We start from the raw sequence: 19,406 nt of genomic DNA, 5'->3' as shown, positions 1-19,406 counted from the left end.
AGGATTTGATGGCAGCCACATGATGTTGAACAAATTCTGGAACAGAATTCGTCAAAAATGTATCGGATAGAGCTCTGTCCCAAAAGTCAGAGCCCAACACTGGGGTTATTTTGCATCTCTGGTGATCTATTGGCATTGGGCGTAGTGAGATGTGGCTGATGATACATGTAGATGAATGAATATGGAAACAATAACTGTCTCCCTTAACAGTTTACAGCACTGTTTCTGTTATTCTTCTTCAGGTTCAGAACAGAGTGTTTGTGTGGATTTAGTGTAACAGCTCCCCCAGTGGGTGGGGGCTCACCTCGTGATCGTACAACAGTGACCAGCCACAACCAATCACAATGTAGAGATCTTAGCCATAACTGTGCTGCTCTGCTTCGCTGTGTACACCCTACTATCAGAGACGATTGATGGCCTCTTTGTTTGATTATTTTTGCAGGTACGTCAGTTACGAGAGTCACAGCCACGGACGCTGACGATCCCGGATACGGGAACAGCGCTAAACTCGTGTACAGCATTTTGGACGGTCAGCCTTATTTCTCCATTGACCAGTACGATGGTGAGTAGCCTTTATGTTTGCCCCATTACCCACAGTCCTCCCTCATGAGTCTCTGAGACACTCTTTTAAATTCCCCAATGATTTTAATGAGTTTAAACGGATTGGAACGTTCCCCTTCTTTATTTTATCTGGTAAGTCATAACCCCGAATACAGCAGCTTGGTCTTATTGTTTATTCTGGTTCACTGGGTCATCGCTTGACATCAGCGAAGACGGGGGAATGATTTCAGAGTTGGAAACAGAGGAGAAGGGAAACTTTATTGATGGCGCTATCTTTGAATTCCATCTCAGGCTTCTGCTTCTTTTCAACCTTGACTTTGTTGTTTTAGCGCATTTCCTTTTTTCCCTAATTGCATTTTCAGCTGAGTTGTTAACGGTGTCTGTAAGCAACATGATTAAATAATGGTGAAATTACATTAATAAGCAATGAGATGGAAATGAACAGCTCGTAATTTGGAAACACAACAGACAATAAACAAGGCCTGTGTCTGTCCAAATTGTATGTGCATATTAAACGAATATACTTTGTTTTTTTGTTGTTGCTTTGTTATTTTTTTTTTCTTTTTCTCTGCGTAACATATGATAACTCTGCTCACAATGCGTTTCAATCACTCAGCGCCAGTCAAAGTGTGGAAATGCTAATTTGAAACCAAGTTTGAGGAGCTTAAATTGAGTAGTGTGTGTGTGTGTGTGTGTGTATTTGTCTGTGTGTGAGAGAGAGAGTGATTACTGAGCACATGCAGATGGCTCATTCAAGTGAGCCAGATGTTTTAATGAATGTTAATGAAAAATAAAAGGTAAAGGGAAAACAACCATTAGGATCCATTTGACACTTCCAACACCACGTCGGAAACGAGACGTCGTTCGATAAATAAGTAAACATCGTGCTCAGATTCTTCGCTGCTTTAATTGTTGCCGAAAATTCACAACCCAAAAGAGCCCTGTCAGATGCATGGAAATGAAGGTTTGTGCTGCTCTCGTGTCTCCGATGATGAGGAATTCATTTGAATAGTTTAAGAAGAGATTGTGAACAATGGACACACGTTAAAAACAAAGACACAACAATGAGGATCGGGAAAATGTCTCACTGAGGTTTGAACACCTCAGTTCCAGTCGAATTATAAACTCGTTCATTAGGATGAATTATCTCCATCACAGTTAAGTAATGACTGCCCAGAAAACCTTGACATACCCTCACAATGACACTGTGTGGGTTCATCTCTGTATCTTTATTTAGGGAACATAACTGTACCTTATTCTATATTAATTGTCAATTTTAAAATTGTGATGATTTCATATGCTCCATTTCATCTCCAGGACTTTTATTATGTTCTTTAATTTTACACAATTCTGTAATTAAATATTATAGAGAAGAAAGAGAATAAATATCTAGAGAAGAGAATGTAATGAACCTTTAGGGAACACCGCTGCTGTACCTTTAAAGACACTCTACACTGTATCTATTTATTTTTTTCTCGTACATAGCACCTGCAGACACTCTGTTAGCAGCCTTTGTAATGAAGTGTAATAAATTTAAATATTTTCTAAACACATCTTAAGCCTGAAATTAATCAATCCATTGATTCACCTTTATTCAAACTCCGAATTCATCGAAGGTTATTCTCTTTAATAATGAAGCCAAGGTAAAATAAGCAAATGGAATGGAAAGATTACATAAAGAGAGTAAGATATTGAAGAAATAAGATCATTTACATCAGTTCAATCCAAGTGGAGCAATCCAATAAAAATAAATAAATAAATAGTACATAAAAGTAAAATAATAAAAATAGAATGTTAAAAATAGTCGAGAGTAGAAGCGTAGATGATGAATATATTCACAAATAAAATAGTAAATAAAATGGTTTCTGCAGAGCTGAGCCCAGAGTATCAATGACAGAGGCTCTTTTCTCCTTGTTACAGCTCAGTGGAGGATCACAATGAATTTGAAGCTGTTATTTTCATGATGTAAATATGACCTAGCATTTCTTTAAAGGCATGTTCACACTGCAAAACTGTTTATTTTTCTCTGCTAAGACTGAGACTGAGACTGAAAAAACCTGCAGCAACATGTTAATGTGTTTTCTAACAAGTGTCCGTGGTCATAACTGTCTCCTTTCTGTGTGAATTGTAAATATTTCTGTAGAAGATCATTCCCAGGATTCAGGCATCGTGTGCTAATTATAGAGTTCTTTTTGTGGATGTATAAGTGAATTTCTAATGGATAACCATCATGATAAATCAACCATGATCTTGCCTCAAAGCTCAGGGCAGAGCGAAATATTAAATGTTCGTACGTAGCAGGTTACAGCACTGTTTCTGCGCAATGTGTGTGTGGATTTAATGGAACAGTGCCTTCAGTGGATGGGAGATTGATAGTAATCATGAACTGTGTTTGTAGAATATCCACAAAACTGCCTTTAGTAGTTAACGTGTTGTTTATTTATTTATTTTATTTATGTATTTATTTTTTGTTTGTGTTGGGAAAATGTTCCCTTATTCGTCTGTTTTTACCTTGCAGTGACTTGCTTCATTTCTGGGCTCTGGCTTTTGGTCTTTTCTCTTTATGATCTGTGTGGATTGTTAGTTTTGTCTCTTTTTTCATTAGTATTTCACTCCAGCTCCACCCTTATGTGTTGTTTTTCTTTACTCTTAGTTTGAGCTGTGTGTGTTTGTTTTCTATGATTCTAGATGGCGCCACTGATAATAAAGCTACGCTAAAGTTTACCCATGAGTGTCTTGTTAGTCTGAGTTGCATTAGGTTGATGCACCCATAGTGCAGCACTAAGTTAAATAATGCAGTAGTTTTTTTTATTCTGAAAAATTCTAAATGGCTCTTGGCTTGAATTGGGGCTTTCAAATCCAGATCTTGGGTCCAGTTTCTATACCAGAATTTTTAAATATCTGACTGGTGTCATGCCAGAGCCATAGCTCTAACTGCTAATGCACCTGACTGAACAGGTATGGTCCAATACCGGCTGGTCATTGTAAAATCCCAGGCTGGAACCTGGCTAATGTCTAGGTTTAAATAAAGGAAACATTCCTCTGTCTTTAAAATGGTTCTCTAAAGACATATCCATTGAATGTTATGTGAGGAGAAGATGTTAATTCTCGGACAATTCTCTCAGGAACCATTTCAGAAACCTTTAGAGTGAGATGTAAAAGTTCTACAGCAATTAAAGTGTCTTGAAAAGTGCATCTAAGGCAAGAGCAGTTTAGTAACCTTTTTGATTTTGAAGCGCGTAGGTGAGAGTCGTAGACGTACAAAGTGCCCAGGATACGGTTCTGAAAACTAGAACCGTTTGAGTTTCCCTTTGATTTAGACTCTAATGATCCACCACACCGATTTCCCACATTTTTACAAAGCCAAAAAAAATAAATTCCCATTTGAAATGTGTGAAGTTGGCATCGGAATCAATGTCGATCTGCTGCTGGGGCGTTTCTCTCTGGGCTTTGCTCAGTTGACTAATTATCTCAATGATTAGCCTTTAGTCAAAGCTTTCTCCTTTCCCCTCCAGAGCTCCTCCAACAGGCGCCTAGTGCTTCTTCTTCTTCTTCTTCTTCTTCTTCTTCTTCTTCTTCTTCTATTGAATATTCTGCTCGTGGTGAGACATGTCTGGGCTCATTTATAGGAGCAATCAGTGAATTTTTCTATCAAATTGAAGCTAATAAAGAAACAAAAAAAAAAGATTTTATGAAATTTATATTTTATAGTACATCTCACATTACATGAAAAATCAAATTGCTTTCTAGTCTTAGTATGAACCATTTTTTCCTCTGTACAGTGGGTACCTCCCACATGGAGATCATGTTTAACAGATTAATTAAGCAGCAACAGGTTCTTCATAAAGTAACACATACATCACAAAAAGCAAATATTTCTAACATTTCTACACATGTTACACATCACTAAGTGAGCTCCTGTCCACTGGTGGTGCTGTTTCACTAAATCCACACAGACTGTCCTTTCTGATACCTGAAGAAGGATCACAGAAACAGTGCTGTCAACTGCTGTGGGAGAAAGTTACAGAGAAGACAGTCCTGCAGTTCCTGGGCTTCTGGGGATTAGAGTTAGATTTAAGATCATGTTGGAGCTTAGGTTTAAGGTAAACTATGTGTAGCACACATTGTATTAATCTTGGGAATGGCTTTTATGGATTTTAGTCAAATATGTACTAGCCGATGCTGAGTTGAGGCGATACTTGGAAAAGCACAGACAAAGAAAATAAATGTATGAGAAATTTTGGACCATTTCTATTGGTGCATTCCTCTTGAAAGTGTGAAGGTCAACTGCTGTGTTCAAATGATGTAGTAAACTAACCATACACAAACACAGAGAAACATGTTTTCATTGGACAGCAACAATATAAAAAAGCTTTATCACACAGATCTCCTGCATGACCAACACAGTAAACGAAGACCCTATCTGTGGATTGAAGTCACATTATTTATTTATTTTTTTTAAACTGTGTTACTTCATTCATCTTTTTTTTTTTTAAATGTGCGACAGACTACAAGCAAAAACCACACACTGGCGCTGTCCAATTAAACACACGTATCCACACGTTTGTGGATGTTAAGTTCACTACATCATTTGAACACAGCAGCTGTCCTTCACACTTTCAAGATGAATGAACCAATAGAAATGCTCCTTCATTCCCTCTGAATAAAATCTTTTAACATTGACTTCCTCTAAAAGTTAATGAGGTTTTTTGCTTCTCCTGTAAATATACTGTTTTATAGATACATGGATATAATTCGACAGTGACAATATACTTTTTTTCTAATTTCCCCTGTTTACACCAAGAGAGTGAAACCAATTCTTGGAGGATAATGATTTATTGCATCTGTTTTCTTATTTATTTATTTATTTTATTTTATTTTTTGGCTAATATTTGAATGAAGTAGTTCTCCTTGTATGAAAATGTGAGATAATTAGTTATGTTTCAGTGCCACATGTTTCAGTGCCACCTGTGTAGTGCATGGTGTAGGTCAGGAATGAATAGATTGCATTGTATGATGGATTATAAAACCATTTATATTTGGTGATAACCTTCACATCTCATCATTGAAGTGTAAGAATCTTAGATGTATTTTCCATGAAGTGAAATTATGTAGTAAGTATGTTGCTATTTGGGATGCAGCCCACACCTCTGTATAGACATGTACAGGCGGAACATGGCTTTGTTTACAAACATGTTGATGTCTGAGTTCCTCTTATATTTTGTTAATTTTAATATCTAAATGAGCACTGAATCATTTGAAAAAACAATATCTCTCTGTCTCTCTCTCTCTCTCTCTCTCTCTCTCTCTCTCTCTCTATTTCAGCTGTGATCAAAGTGGCTTTGGCCGGAATGGACAGAGAGATGAGAGAAGAGTATCTGGTCGTGATTCAAGCCCGAGACATGGGGGGTCACATGGGAGGAATGTCAGGGACCACCACAGTCACTGTAACACTGACTGACATCAATGATAACCCACCAAAGTTTACAAAAGGTGATCAGAACCACTCTCACAAACTCTGAGCTTTGGTAAACGTGTCTGGAATCGATTACTTTGTAGCTGGTGTTATAAATCAGTGAGGAGTTGTGATGTCACATTTCTGTGATTCAGGTTTATATGAGTTCACCATCCCGGAAGACCTTGGTGTTGGGAAATCTGGACGAAGAATTATAACCAATGACCGGGACATCGGGGAGAACTCCAAGTCCACTTTCCGAATCATCGGAGGAGATGAGAAGAATGTTTTCGAGATAATCCCTGACGCTCAATCTCAGGAGGGGATATTGACCCTGAAAAAGGTGAGGCAGCAAAAGGAGGCTAAAACAATTGCTTTGTTTCTGATAAAGTGGCCAGTGAATATCAGTAAAAGGGGGTGTTTCTGATAAAGTGGCCAGTGAGTGTCAGTAGAGGGGGGTGTTTCTGATAAAGTGGCCAGTGAGTGTCAGTAGAAGGGGGGCGTTTCTGATAAAGTGGCCAGTGAGTGTCAGTAGAAGAGGGGCGTTTCTGATAAAGTGGCCAGTGAGTGTCAGTAGAGGGGGGGGGGGGGTGTTTCTGATAAAGTGGCCAGTGTGTGTCAGTAGAGGGGGGGGGGGGTGTTTCTGATAAAGTGGCCAGTGAGTGTCAGTAGAAGGGGGTGTTTCTGATAAAGTGGCCAGTGAGGATCAGTAGAGGGGGGGGGGTGTTTCTGATAAAGTGGCCAGTGAGTGTCAGTAGAAGGGGGTGTTTCTGATAAAGTGGCCAGTGAGGATCAGTAGAGGGGGGGGGGGTGTTTCTGATAAAGTGGCCAGTGAGTGTCAGTAGAAGGGGGTGTTTCTGATAAAGTGGCCAGTGAGGATCAGTAGAGGGGGGGGGTGTTTCTGATAAAGTGGCCAGTGAGTGTCAGTAGAAGAGGGTGTTTCTGATAAAGTGGCCAGTGAGGGTCAGTAGAGTGTTGGGGGGGGGGGGGTTCTGATAAAGTGGCCAGCGAGGGTCAGTAGAGTGTTGGGGGGGGTGTTTCTGATAAAGTGGCCAGTGAGTGTCAGTAGAAGGGGGTGTTTCTGATAAAGTGGCCAGTGAGGATCAGTAGAGGGGGGGGGGTGTTTCTGATAAAGTGGCCAGTGAGTGTCAGTAGAGGGGGGGTGTTTCTGATAAAGTGGCCAGTGAGTGTCAGTAGAAGGGGGTGTTTCTGATAAAGTGGCCAGTGAGTGTGTAGATGGGGGGCTGGGGCTCATCTGTTCTTCACCATATATCAAGAATGACCTGCATCTTTGAAAGTCGTGAAAACAAGGCGGTGCACTCTGTGCTTTTGTGGATGGAGCGTGGAGAATAAAGGGCTTGTAACATATTTTCCAAATCCACTGACCTTGAGTGTGACCTTGACTTTGAGAAATACTTTAAAACCCACATGAGAAGTGTGTGTATCCTCACAAAACAACTTCAGTTCTGAAGGCCAGCCGTGCTCAGATTTGGAGCTTTCTGCAGCGATAACCCCCCGTACGCCCGGTCCCCCCCTCGACTTCGGGTTCTGGTTCTGAACCCTAGCGAAGCAGCGAGGATTTGCATATGGAAAAACCATTGTATGCAAATGTGCAAGCCTTCACTGAGGCTCAGAATACAATGAAGCACCCGTATCTCCCAAGGACATCTACAGAGAGTTGAACCCCAGCATTGTCTGGATGCACATAAATAACATCAGTAAAACATGGGGTGCTTTATAAAACACAGTCCTTGCTCTTTAATATTCAAAGTAATTCATTTAAACTCAATAAAGGGGGTGGTGTTTTTGTGCACATTGATTTTGGAGTAGAGTTTCACTTCACCCAGTCATTTTTAGGCATAATGTTCAGTACAACACACACACACACACAGACACACACACACACACACACACACACAGAGATGGCATACATTCTCCTCAGCACTTAGAGAGCTGATTGAGGTGTTACCTTCAGCTGTGGATGTTGAGGGAGGATAAACAGTAGCTCCTTCATTCCCTTCTCCCTAATGTTCCTGTCAAACCCGGGGAAAAACCCAGCTTCATTTCCAACTCCGCTCAGTGCCACTCGTCTCCGCTCACCCTCGCTCTCACCAACACACACCCCCTGTACTTCAGCTCCTTCACTGGCTTCCTACAAAATATTACATACAATTTAAAATGATTCTATTTACCTACAAAGCCCTCCTTACACACACACACACACTACCCCCCCCTCACTCTCTCAGGTCTGAAACAGCTGCTACTCACTCTCCCTCTGTTCAATCTCCATGGCTTTGGGGATCTAGCTTTTTCTAGACTTGCTCCGTGACTCTGGAACTAAGCAGACACCCTTCTCCATCTTCATCCAGATCTAATCTAGAAGCATCTCTTCACACTCAGATCCAATCTCATGAGTCTAGCTGTTGTATTAATTACTGCTCTCTCCGTTGTCCGTAATCCTGCTTTTAACAAAACGTAAGCTTCTCCGAGTTCTTGAAAAGCGCTAAAGTAGAAGAATGAGATTAGTTTCGTTCAAGGAGCTTTTGAAAAGTTTCGCTGACACTCTTCATAGAAAAGTATTCCCGATACATCAGCACACACTGGAGCAGCTGCACATGAGCCGTGTCCAATGCCGAGTGCGATGAGTGGTGCGGCTCAGTACCATCAAACTCTCACAGAAATGTTCTATCGTCAAATGTAAGCCTTTCCAGAAAAGCAGAGGCTGTTACTGCAGCGGCGTCTGAGATAATTTACACTCTCTTAGAAAAAGCCAAGAGACATGAAGAGAGAGGAGCAGACAAGGTCACGGAGGGAGAGAAAGACAAACACAGACACAGACACACACACACACACACACACACACACACACACACACACTAAAAGAAGAGCCCTTTTGAGTCTAAAGTTGTGCATCTACATCTGAATATGAAACAGAACGGCGCTGTTATTCTCCACGGTCTCATCCCTCTGCTCTTGGCCTGGAATCTGTTGGCTGCATCACTAATACTATGATGGATGGTGCCGCATGACAAAAACAGGCAATCAACATCCTCCTCTCGTCACCTGTGCTCCTCCAGACGGAGCCGGGTTCACCGAAGCCCAGCGCGAGAACCGAGAACATAACCTTTATTTTTCCTCCCTATTTACCATCCACTGGCATCCGCTGGCAACCGCTTTCCTTTTACCTCGGACTGAACACAACAGCGGCGACGTTTACCGATAAATAACAAGGTTAAAGACACGTTTTTAACCACTGAACCTAGAAATAATGAAAACAAGGCCAGGCCCAGGCTACAGTTTTAAAATCAAAGGTTCCTTGACCTAGAACATGCAGCTGTAGAGGTTTTAAAAGTCTCACGATCAACACACGAGTGCCTCACAGCTGTGGGTGTGTGATGGGGTGAGTGGTGCTTTTCCACTGCCGTGTCCCTACTCACCTCTACTGTACTCTGCTTTTCAGCTTCTCCTTCAGGTAAATTTGGTTCTGGAAGCAGGTTCTGTCTCAAACAACAGTGACAACAATAACACACCAATGCACCATGAGTGAACACTTACCGCCGCCGTTGTTGTGGTTTCCAAAGCCTGCTGTTCCCCTTAGAGACAGGGTTTTGAGACGACCCCCGATACATTTCACAGGGGAGCACAGGCCGGGGTGGTACCATGCAATGGAAAAGTGCCAAAAGAAAGAGAATTCATAAATAAAGAACTTTTATTGGCAGCTGTATATTTTATTAGCAGTAAATTCTGATCCCAGATTATCAAAGGCTCTTTGTAGGAAGCGTAAATGTATTGATCTGGAGCAGGAGTCCTCTGCCGTGGTGGAGCTGGGCTTTGTTGTGGAGGGGTTTGTGTGTATTTGTGTATGTGTGTGTGTGCTTTCATCTTCCCAGTCTCATCACCCCCCACCCAAAGGCAGAGGAGGGCGAGATACTTCCCCCTGCAGATCTTTGATGTCTTTAAATACGCCCCCCCCCCCCCACTCTAAAGCATCTCTGGCTGTCTGCGTGGTGTTCAGCAAACACAGCTCCAGGCCACGAGCATCAAAAAACCAAAGGCCCAAAGTGGTGGGAGAAGGAGAGCTGCTGTTCACCAGCCTCCACACACTCCACACGGCAGCTCGCTCGGCAGCACACACTCCAGCGGCATCCGAACCAGAGAACAGGTCAAGTGACTGCTGTATTTAGCCCCCTACAGAACATTGAGTGATGGGATGAGCTGTTGAGTACGGCTGACTCTGTGGACGGGATCAAATGGCATGTTGTTATTGAAAGAGCTGGAAAAGTGAGGTAGGTTTACAGGAAAATAAAGATCCTGCACTCTTTAAACAGGGTTCTTCTGGGGTTCTTTAGCAAAGGCAATGATTCTGGTTTGATCCAAGGGCTTCACAAAGGCCCGTTCGCATTGCGAAGAAGTTCATTTCATTAGATGGAGCTTTAGATGGAATTTTACCCAAAGGGACACTATGACAATTCTTCAAGGGTTCTTTAGTAAAGTTAGAACCGAGACCAGATGAACAGATGAATGGCTCTTCAGATCAATGGAGGTTGTGTTGTATGATGTTATATCTTTTTGAAAAAGATTCTTCTTCTGTGACAAACTGCACACTGTAACTTTAGTAGAAACCTTCCCCAGTGCCACATAGAACCATTTGTTGATAGAAACATATATAACACTTTGAAGAGGCATTTGAACAGGTTCAATATGTGGATAGTTATTGGTTCTAACCAGGAACACAGTCTTTATTAAGGACCCTTGAAGACCCAGTTATTAAGAGTGTCAACTGTGATGAGGTTCAGAGTGATGGAGCTCCAACCAATATATCAGAGAGGATCTGAATCCAGACCGAAACATACAGCATCAGCACCTGAGCCTCGTTAAAGCCTGGCATCACACTCTGAGACGTTTAGTCTGACTTTAACCCCATGTGGCCCTTCTGTCAAATATTCTAATTGCAAAATCGTTCCTGGTACCGAGGTGAATCTTGGGGGTTGGTTGGGGGCAATGTCCATGTGTTCGTGTTGTGAATGTACACAGTGGAAAACACCAAAAACACATCCAAGTAAAAGTCCATCTGCTTTTGTCACCATTTTATTTCCAAGAAAGTACATTTTCAAAAAAGAAGAAAACCATTACAGCTGCCTGTACCTCTGTTGTGAGAGCAGCAACAGGTCAATCCCTCTGCTCTAGCTCTGGAGCTGATGTCTGGCCTTCTGATATTTACAGGAACATTTGCTTTTTACAGCAGAAACAGTGAGGAACTTTAACGTGAAACAACCTGCAGCGCAGTCCGAACGTGAACGCACTTCAGCCAAAGGCAGCCTGTGATCACATCACTATAACGGGTAAATAACAAAGCGTGATCACAGCCTCACAGTGTTTAATGTTACAGCCCAGTAAACAAGCTTAATATGTGCTGACGTTACTGAGGTAGCTTAGATTCGCTTGAAAATGTTACACGACTCCAACTCTCGGTGCAAAATCCATATAAAACCTTTCTCTTCAGCCGTGGCCTTGAGGTTAGAGAGCAGACTTGAGGCCAGAGGGTCGCCGGTTCAGTTCCTGGGACCAGTGAGAGAAGGTTCACGGCTGAAGTGCCCTTGAGCAAGGCCCCTATCCCTCAAACAGCCCCCTGCTCTGGTTGTGTGTGTGTGTGTTCACTACTAGTGATGGGTCAAATGCAGATAAGCAGTTTCCCTACACAGCAAAATCATCAGTGTTAAATCAACTCTGTGAGTGTTAATTTGTTTATATAATTCTCACTGTGTAGTGTTAATTTAACACGGTTAGTTGTGTTAGAAAGTTGTGTTAGAAATTGAACTCTGTCATAGTGTTGATCTAGTTACTCTATTAGTTTTAAAAGAAAAAACTCTACGGAGTGTTATTTTAACACTTAACTAGTGTTGATTATATCTTGTCTAGAGTTGTTTAGAGTTATAAGGGGATCCATAAAGGTGTGCTTTTCTTTCTAATAAGATGCTGTACAGGTAAATTACTGGTACATTACATTCTCTTCTGGAGATGGGGATGTGAATATTTCATGTAAATAACTAAATAATTAGAAGAACCCCAGAGATTGAACGAGGTGTGTGTAATCAGTTCGACTTAAAACTTTACAGTGAATAAAGAAAATGGTTCAATAACGTTCCCTAATGAAAAGAACTGAAGATGTAGCCTTTTTGATTTTTTTTTCTGAAAGTGTATTTGTTGCTTACTTATTTATTTGTTTGTTTATTTACTTTTCTGAGCAAATCAAACACCATCCAGAGCAGCGGGAGGCACAGGTTCCATGTGTGTGTTTACCTGCCCATGCAAGATTACACTGATTGCTGCAATATTTGGGGAGTGGGAGATGTCTTCATGTGTGTGTCAGAGACCTGACAGTGATGTTCTGATGTAATTTTTCACATCGGTTGTTATGTAAGATACTGTACTGTGTACCAGGTTTAAAGCTCGGTGCCATCAGATCCTCACAGCAAAAATACAAAGTATTAAAACCCTTCGATGGGGAATCTGCGTGAGCCGGCTCCCTGCTAAACCAGATACAGTTCGGAGTCCTTACTCATCAGTTTCTGAAGGTGGGAGGGAGAGCGGAAGAGAACTGCTGCGGATTCAAGGAATGGGAATATTTTGGGAGCAAACTGACTTCCCTTTTCTCCGCAGGGTGTGGGTTCATTCCAAGAATTAAACACAGAAAACTCCCCAATCACCCACAGGTATTAAATCAGCCAAGACACGCTCTTCAGTTTATAACGAGCCCAGACCAGGGCTTAATCTCAATCCTAAACCAGGGATTAATCTCAATCCTAAACCAGGGTTTAATCTCAGTCCTAAACCAGGGCTTAATCTCAATCCTAAACCAGGGTTTAATCTCAATCCTAAACCAAGGTTTAATCTCAATCCTAAACCAGGGTTTAATCTCAGTCCTAAACCAGGGCTTAATCTCAATCCTAAACCAGGGTTTAATCTCAATCCTAAACCAAGGTTTAATCTCAATCCTAAACCAGGGTTTAATCTCAATCCTAAACCAGGGCTCAATCCTAAACCAGGGCTTAATCTCAATCCTAAACCAGGGTTTAATCTCAATCCTAAACCAGGGCTTAATCTCAATCCTAAACTAGGGTTTAATCTCAATCCTAAACCATGGTTTAATCTCAATCCTAAACCAGGGTTTAATCCATTGTAACTAAAACTTAACACTAAACCAGGGTTTAATCTCAATCCTAAACCAGGGCTTAATCTCAATCCTAAACCAGGGTTTAATCTCAGTAACTAAAACTTAACCCTAAACCAGGGTTTAATCTCGATCCTAAACCAGGGTTTAATCTCAGTAACTAAAACTTAACCCTAAACCAGAGTTTAATCTCAGTAACTAAAACTTAACCCTAAACCATGGTTTAATCTCAATCCTAAACCAGAGTTTAATCTCAGTAACTAAAACTTAACCCTAAACCAGGGTTTAATCTCAATCCTAAACCAGGGTTTAATCTCAGTAACTAAAACTTAACCCTAAACCGGGGTTTAATCTCAATCCTAAACCAGGGTTTAATCTCAGTAACTAAAACTTAACCCTAAACCAGGTTTTAATCTCAATCCTAAACCAGGGTTTAATCTCAGTAACTAAAACTTAACCCTAAACCAGGGTTTAATCTCAGTAACTAAAACTTAACCCTAAACCAGGGTTTAATCTCAATCCTAAACCAGGGTTTAATCTCAATCCTAAACCAGGGTTTAATCTCAGTAACTAAAACTTAACCCTAAACCAGGGTTTAATCTCAATCCTAAAGCAGGGTTTAATCTCAGTAACTAAAACCTAATCCTCATGCTGCAGTTAACCTCAGAAAGGGAAACATAATTTTCAGTCTAAATCTCATCTTAACCTTAAACTCAGTATTAAAACCAAACACTGAATTCTGAGTCTAAATCAAAGCATAACGTTTATTCTAACAACATGAATCTAAACTTAATCCTGAGCCTAAACCCAGTAACATTCCATCGCTGTCCAATCAAGAACATATATCTTTATTTTACTGCATCAGTTCTTCACACTGTGTGAAACTGAGAGAAACGCTCTGAATAATATCTTTCTACATTGACCTCCATTGGAATTTAAGAAGGTTTTTCCATCTCCTGTAAAGTTACTATTTTGGGAGAGACATGTGTTTGATTGAACAGCAATGATTTACACGTGAGGTCCCAGATTTTACAGCATCACACACAGCCCCATCAGTGTGTGGACATTTGGTTCTGAATGTGGCAGTGAGACAAACACACACACACACACACAGACAGATATACCGAGATCAAAGCTGTGGTTTTGTAGAGTCCAGCTGCTCTCTCTCTCTCTCTCCCTCCCTCCCTCTCTCGGCCAGCTCTCTGACCTCTCCTCTGGGAGCCCAGCTCTATTTTAAACCAGAAGCTCACTCTGTAAATTCTTCATTGTGCTCTGGACACTAATCACAGCCCCAGTGTCCTGCTGCAGAGTGGACCGAGCTCCATCCGGGAAATAAATCCTGATCACGGAGCACAAATTGGACCTATGGATCTAGAACAGGCCTTTAAAGGGCCCATACCCCATATTTATTTGATATTATTATTATTATTACTATAATACCCACTGTAATGACTATGCATTCCCACGCTAATAATATATAGAGGACAGAGCTAAAAGCTGGTGATGTATTCAGTGGTAAAGTCAGATTCAGTCAGGTTTTACATAGCCATTTCTCAGTTATAAATATTACATTGTGTGTGCTCATGTGTAATTGCACATCCTTAACAGGAGGAGGTGATTACATTTGCACAAACCACAGTTTTCAGATGGTAACTAGTGTGTAATAAGAGCTCATTGTGCATTGTGTAACTCTGTAATACACTCTAAATAAAAGATGCTAATCATATGTTTTCTAAAGACTCTCAGTGAGTTCCAGCTGAACTCACTGCAACAATTAAACAAATACATGAATAAATAAATAAGTAGGTGCCCTGGACATACCATGCATAAAACTAAACTAAACTACAGTAAATATATCAAATAAAAACCACCTGAAGTTCAAAAATTACCCGTCATAACAAGAGAAACCCACACTCAAACATTTCATACATATTCATAAATATGAAAGAAAAAGACTTACTTTTTTGTAATAAATTACAATTTATTTAACTGCATTTCATTGTCTTACTGATCTTTAACAAAGAAGGCATTACCAGGTGCTGAAATTAAAGGAGTTAGTGCTGTGTTAAATTGTCTTTAATATAATATTTACTGTAATTAATTTTAATTGCGTACGAGTAATACTTTTAATAATAATGTAATTACACGTTACTTTTGGGGTTATAATATTCTTTTTTAAGATAAGTTCGTACTTCCATGTTGTTGTACCGTAATAAGTCTGAGTAAATACATCTCAGTGATAAGAGTTTATCACTTTATTGATCCTGAATGAAACTGTATTATACTGTAATTACATGTGTTGTTATTGTATAATAACATAGTTACTAAAGAGGCTAAGTGAAAACAGAATGTCCGCTGGAGTAAAGCTCAGCACAGCAGCGGAGGTGAGGATGTTTGGATGCTGCCATGCCCTTACTCTCAGAGAGAGAGAGAGAGAGAGAGAGAGAGAGAGAGAGAGATCAAATATTTATCCGGTCGTACAAATCATTTCCAAATTGCTTTTACCTGATACTTCAATAATATTCCTCGTCTGGATCACTGCCCCGGAGAATACATTAACCACGTTAACGTCACGGTGTTGTAGACCAGGATAATTCCGTTTGCCGGAAAACACAAACATACAAATTATATTTTTCATGATTGCTTAACAATTTGCAATGCAATCGCACTGATTCCATTAGATTAACCTTATTTGCAGCTCATCTAAACCCCAAACAGATGCTGTCTCGCTGCTCAAATTAATAACAACACTTCCAGCGCTTCAGGTGAGAGCGCTTATTGCTGCTGAATAACATTTTTGTTGCCTGCGTTATTGTGTTTCCAGGGCTCTGTTCTGCCGTCCGTTGTTGTGTATCGCCGAGCCCTTTTCATCCATCTCTGCCGGCCGGGTTTGTCCTTGCTGCTGTGGTCATTAGTGAAAGATATTTATCTCTTTCCACTTCTCGCAAGCTCTGGACTTTGAGAGCAAAAAAAAAACAAAAAAAAAAAAAAACAAAGGAATTACAGTCTGGAGCTGGTGGCCGCAGGCGTTCCGTCTTCAGCTCCATCACCACAGTGAAATAGTGGAATACATGCCTCGGGGTTTAAGAACTATTCGGGGAAATACTGAATTACGATTTGTTCTAAGAATCTTACATATCTTGCAATTTCTGCTCTAGGAATAGAAGACAACGTTATAATTCATTATTCTTCATTATGTGTTCTGCACTAATTATGCATTTTTATAAGCACTTACATAAATATTGTCACTGTCTGAAGATAAACATTCTCCAAAAGAGTAACTTTACAGAAGGAACTTTCAGTGGACATCGATGATGGAACCACTCATCCAGTTCAGGGTCGCGGTGGGTCCAGAACCCACCCAGAATGTGCGCAGTGATGGACATCCAAATGATTTCAATTTTGGAGCATTTCTATTGGTCTATTGTCCAAATGATGTAGTAAATTAAATAGAATAAAAATAAATTAAGGCGGCACGGTGGCGCAGCAGGTTGTGTCACAGTAACACAGATGTCTGTGAGGAGTGTGGTGTGTTCTCTCTTTGTCTGTGTGGGTTTCCTCCGGGTGACTGTCTGTGAGAAGTGTGGTGTGTTCTCTCTGTGTCTGCGTGGGTTTCCTCCGATTGACTATCTGTGAGGAATGTGGTGTGTTCTCTCTGTGTCTGCGTGGGTTTCCTCCGGGTGACTGTCTGTGAGGAGTGTGGTGTGTTCTCCCTGTGTCTGCGTGGGTTTCCTCCGGGTGCTCCGGTTTCCTCCCACAGTCCAAAAACACACATTGGTATTGGATTGGAGACTCAAAAGTGTCTGAAGCTGTGAGTGTGTGAGTGAATGTGTGTGTGTTGCCCTGTGAAGGACTGGCGCCCCCTCCAGGGTGTATTCCCGCCTTGCGCCCAATGATTCCAGGTAGCCTGTGGACCCACTGCCGCCCTGAACTGGATAAAGGTAACAGACAATGAATGAATGAATTATTTAATGAAAAATAAATTAAATAAATGCAGATATATATCTTTGGACAGCGACACTGTATAAATAAACCTACTCTCCTCTGTAATGATCTTTTATCATTTATTGCCTGTATGTCCTTTCACTTTTCCCATAATTGTTTTCTCGATGCTACTATTGCCCTTCTGATAGATTCTAACTGCACCTTGTTGCTTTGTACTTGTAATGAGCAATGACTTGACCTATCTACCAACTACATAGCGCATGCTCACATGTTCCGATAGCACCAGAGTCACCACTGAACTAAGAGAGAGAAAGACAAAATACATGTAACTGCAGCACCACACTGAGCTGATTTCTGGGAAACAGAAACGATTCAATCCAAGATGTTTAAGTGTGTCATTAGTGGTGATTTAAATACAGCACAGAGTCCTCAGTGTATGCTGTGTATATTAATCACTTATAGAACCCCCTGCTATCTTCGTGGCTATTTCCTTGTTGTCAGTCTCATCCAAACAGTTTAAACATCTGGGAAAGTGTTGGCTACATTAATGTTTGTTGTTGATTCCCTGAATGTAGTTTTTCTTTAAAGAAGAGTGAAAAGTTTTTGATGATTATAAAATGACTCCGGCACTGTCCGCAACGACCAAATCCAACGTGTCTAAATGTTGATATTCCTGATGCGTTTTATACAGATACCCATTGATATAAAGAATAAAGGTGATGCTCGTTTATTCACAGATGTTAAACTCTGTGATAAAATATAACTAGTGGAACTATATGTGTTCATCTTAAAGGCCTCTGCTCTTTTATTTTTGGGGGTAAGAGATGCCTATCTCCCGCTGTTACTCCCCAGCTCTGGACGTTGAGAGTAAAAGGAAATAAAGTCTGTTGTGGGTCACTAACTCTCAGACTTATCTCCATCGCTCCAGAGGAGACACACCTCAATGTCTGTGGGGGTGGTGGTTATAACAGTGACTGTAAGCTCATGTGCAGCTTCTCCAGAGCTTTACTTGTTGCAGCTTTTGGACATAGAGAAGTAAGTGGCAGTGACATTAAAGTAAAACAGACCCACATTTTTATTTTATATTTAGAGCCATGTTTATACGTTTAAATAAGTGAATACAAACATGTACAAATACATACGTTCAAACTGGTAAATCTTGAAGACTTGCGTCCAGATAAAATTAACTGTCAATGACAAATATTCCAGAATTACTTTGGCGAAGTAGCAGTGAGGTGTTTTCTCTGTAGACACTTCTTCTTCTCCATGTGTTAATTATATTTTTATTACGTACAAAATATTGGAATGTTGGAGCGCAGAAATGAAAACAAATAAACAAAAGAGTGCAGGGAAAATGTCAAAAAGCCCAGAGATTTGTACTAGGTACTTTCCCACTTTAGTTAAACTTAAATTAGACATCTGTTGTGTTTAGATAAAGAGAATAAAATACAGAATAAAAGGGTAAAGAGAGGGTGGGTGTCGTGTGGATTCAAAAGACAGATGAGTGTGACAAGGAATGGACTTTATTTAGTCTTTTGAAGGAGTTCTCTGTGTGAAAGTGTGGTTCTGAAGGAGGAATGTGAAGCAGTGCTACTCTACTGTTAATACTCGGCTGCTCTACGGAGCATGAACTGGCTCATTCAGAGACTGTAAAGTATTTCATGACCTGCACAGTACAGACATAAATACTTCAATAAAATGATCACTTTCATAAATATGCTTTATTTTTAATCCAATTCTTCAATGGAATTATTACGAGGCTGTTTTGAGTCTGGAGGTAACTTCCTCTTTACAAAGAAGGAGAATGACTTTAATGTATTTATCTCCATCATTTGTTTTTCTCAGCCTCTGGACTTTGAAAATAAAAGGAACTACAGTCTGACGGTGGTGGCCACAAACGTCCAACCCTCCACGACCGGCAGCCCCTTCATGGACCAGGCCACTGTGCGCGTGTACGTGGAGGACGCGGATGAGCCGCCGGTGTTTACGAACTCAACTTACATCTTCAGCATCCACGAGAACGCCCAGCTGAGCAGCATCATCGGAACCGTCTCTGCCACCGACCAGGACGCCTCCCACAGCCACATCAGGTAAACAACACCTCGGTTTAAGGGATGGACATGGGAGCTTGAGAAGTACGGCTGTAGGAAAGTGGAGAATTTAGTGCTGAAGGGGAATTCAGTCTTCTGTCCAAAGGCTTTCAGAGAAATGATGGATGTGTCCTGAGTCGTAAAAACAGCAAGAAGTGAGTCTAAAATAAAGAGTGAAAAGAGT

General features: G+C 40.8%; 1 protein-coding gene across 1 annotated transcript in view; it reads left to right on the top strand.

The window, feature by feature from the left end:
• cdh8 (cadherin 8) overlaps nt 1-19,406 on the top strand; it is a 174,836-nt gene that overhangs the window by 122,738 nt on the left and 32,692 nt on the right. The window contains exons 4-7 of the mRNA XM_066654745.1: nt 443-562; nt 5,887-6,054; nt 6,172-6,359; nt 18,978-19,222. Coding sequence (XP_066510842.1) covers nt 443-562; nt 5,887-6,054; nt 6,172-6,359; nt 18,978-19,222 — 721 coding nt within the window. The remainder of the gene's footprint in view (nt 1-442; nt 563-5,886; nt 6,055-6,171; nt 6,360-18,977; nt 19,223-19,406) is intronic.

The sequence above is a fragment of the Hoplias malabaricus genome, chromosome X2 (assembly GCF_029633855.1).
Source record: "Hoplias malabaricus isolate fHopMal1 chromosome X2, fHopMal1.hap1, whole genome shotgun sequence".
In the NCBI taxonomy this organism is placed as follows: domain Eukaryota; kingdom Metazoa; phylum Chordata; class Actinopteri; order Characiformes; family Erythrinidae; genus Hoplias; species Hoplias malabaricus.
This window is presented reverse-complemented; position numbering and strand designations above follow the sequence as displayed.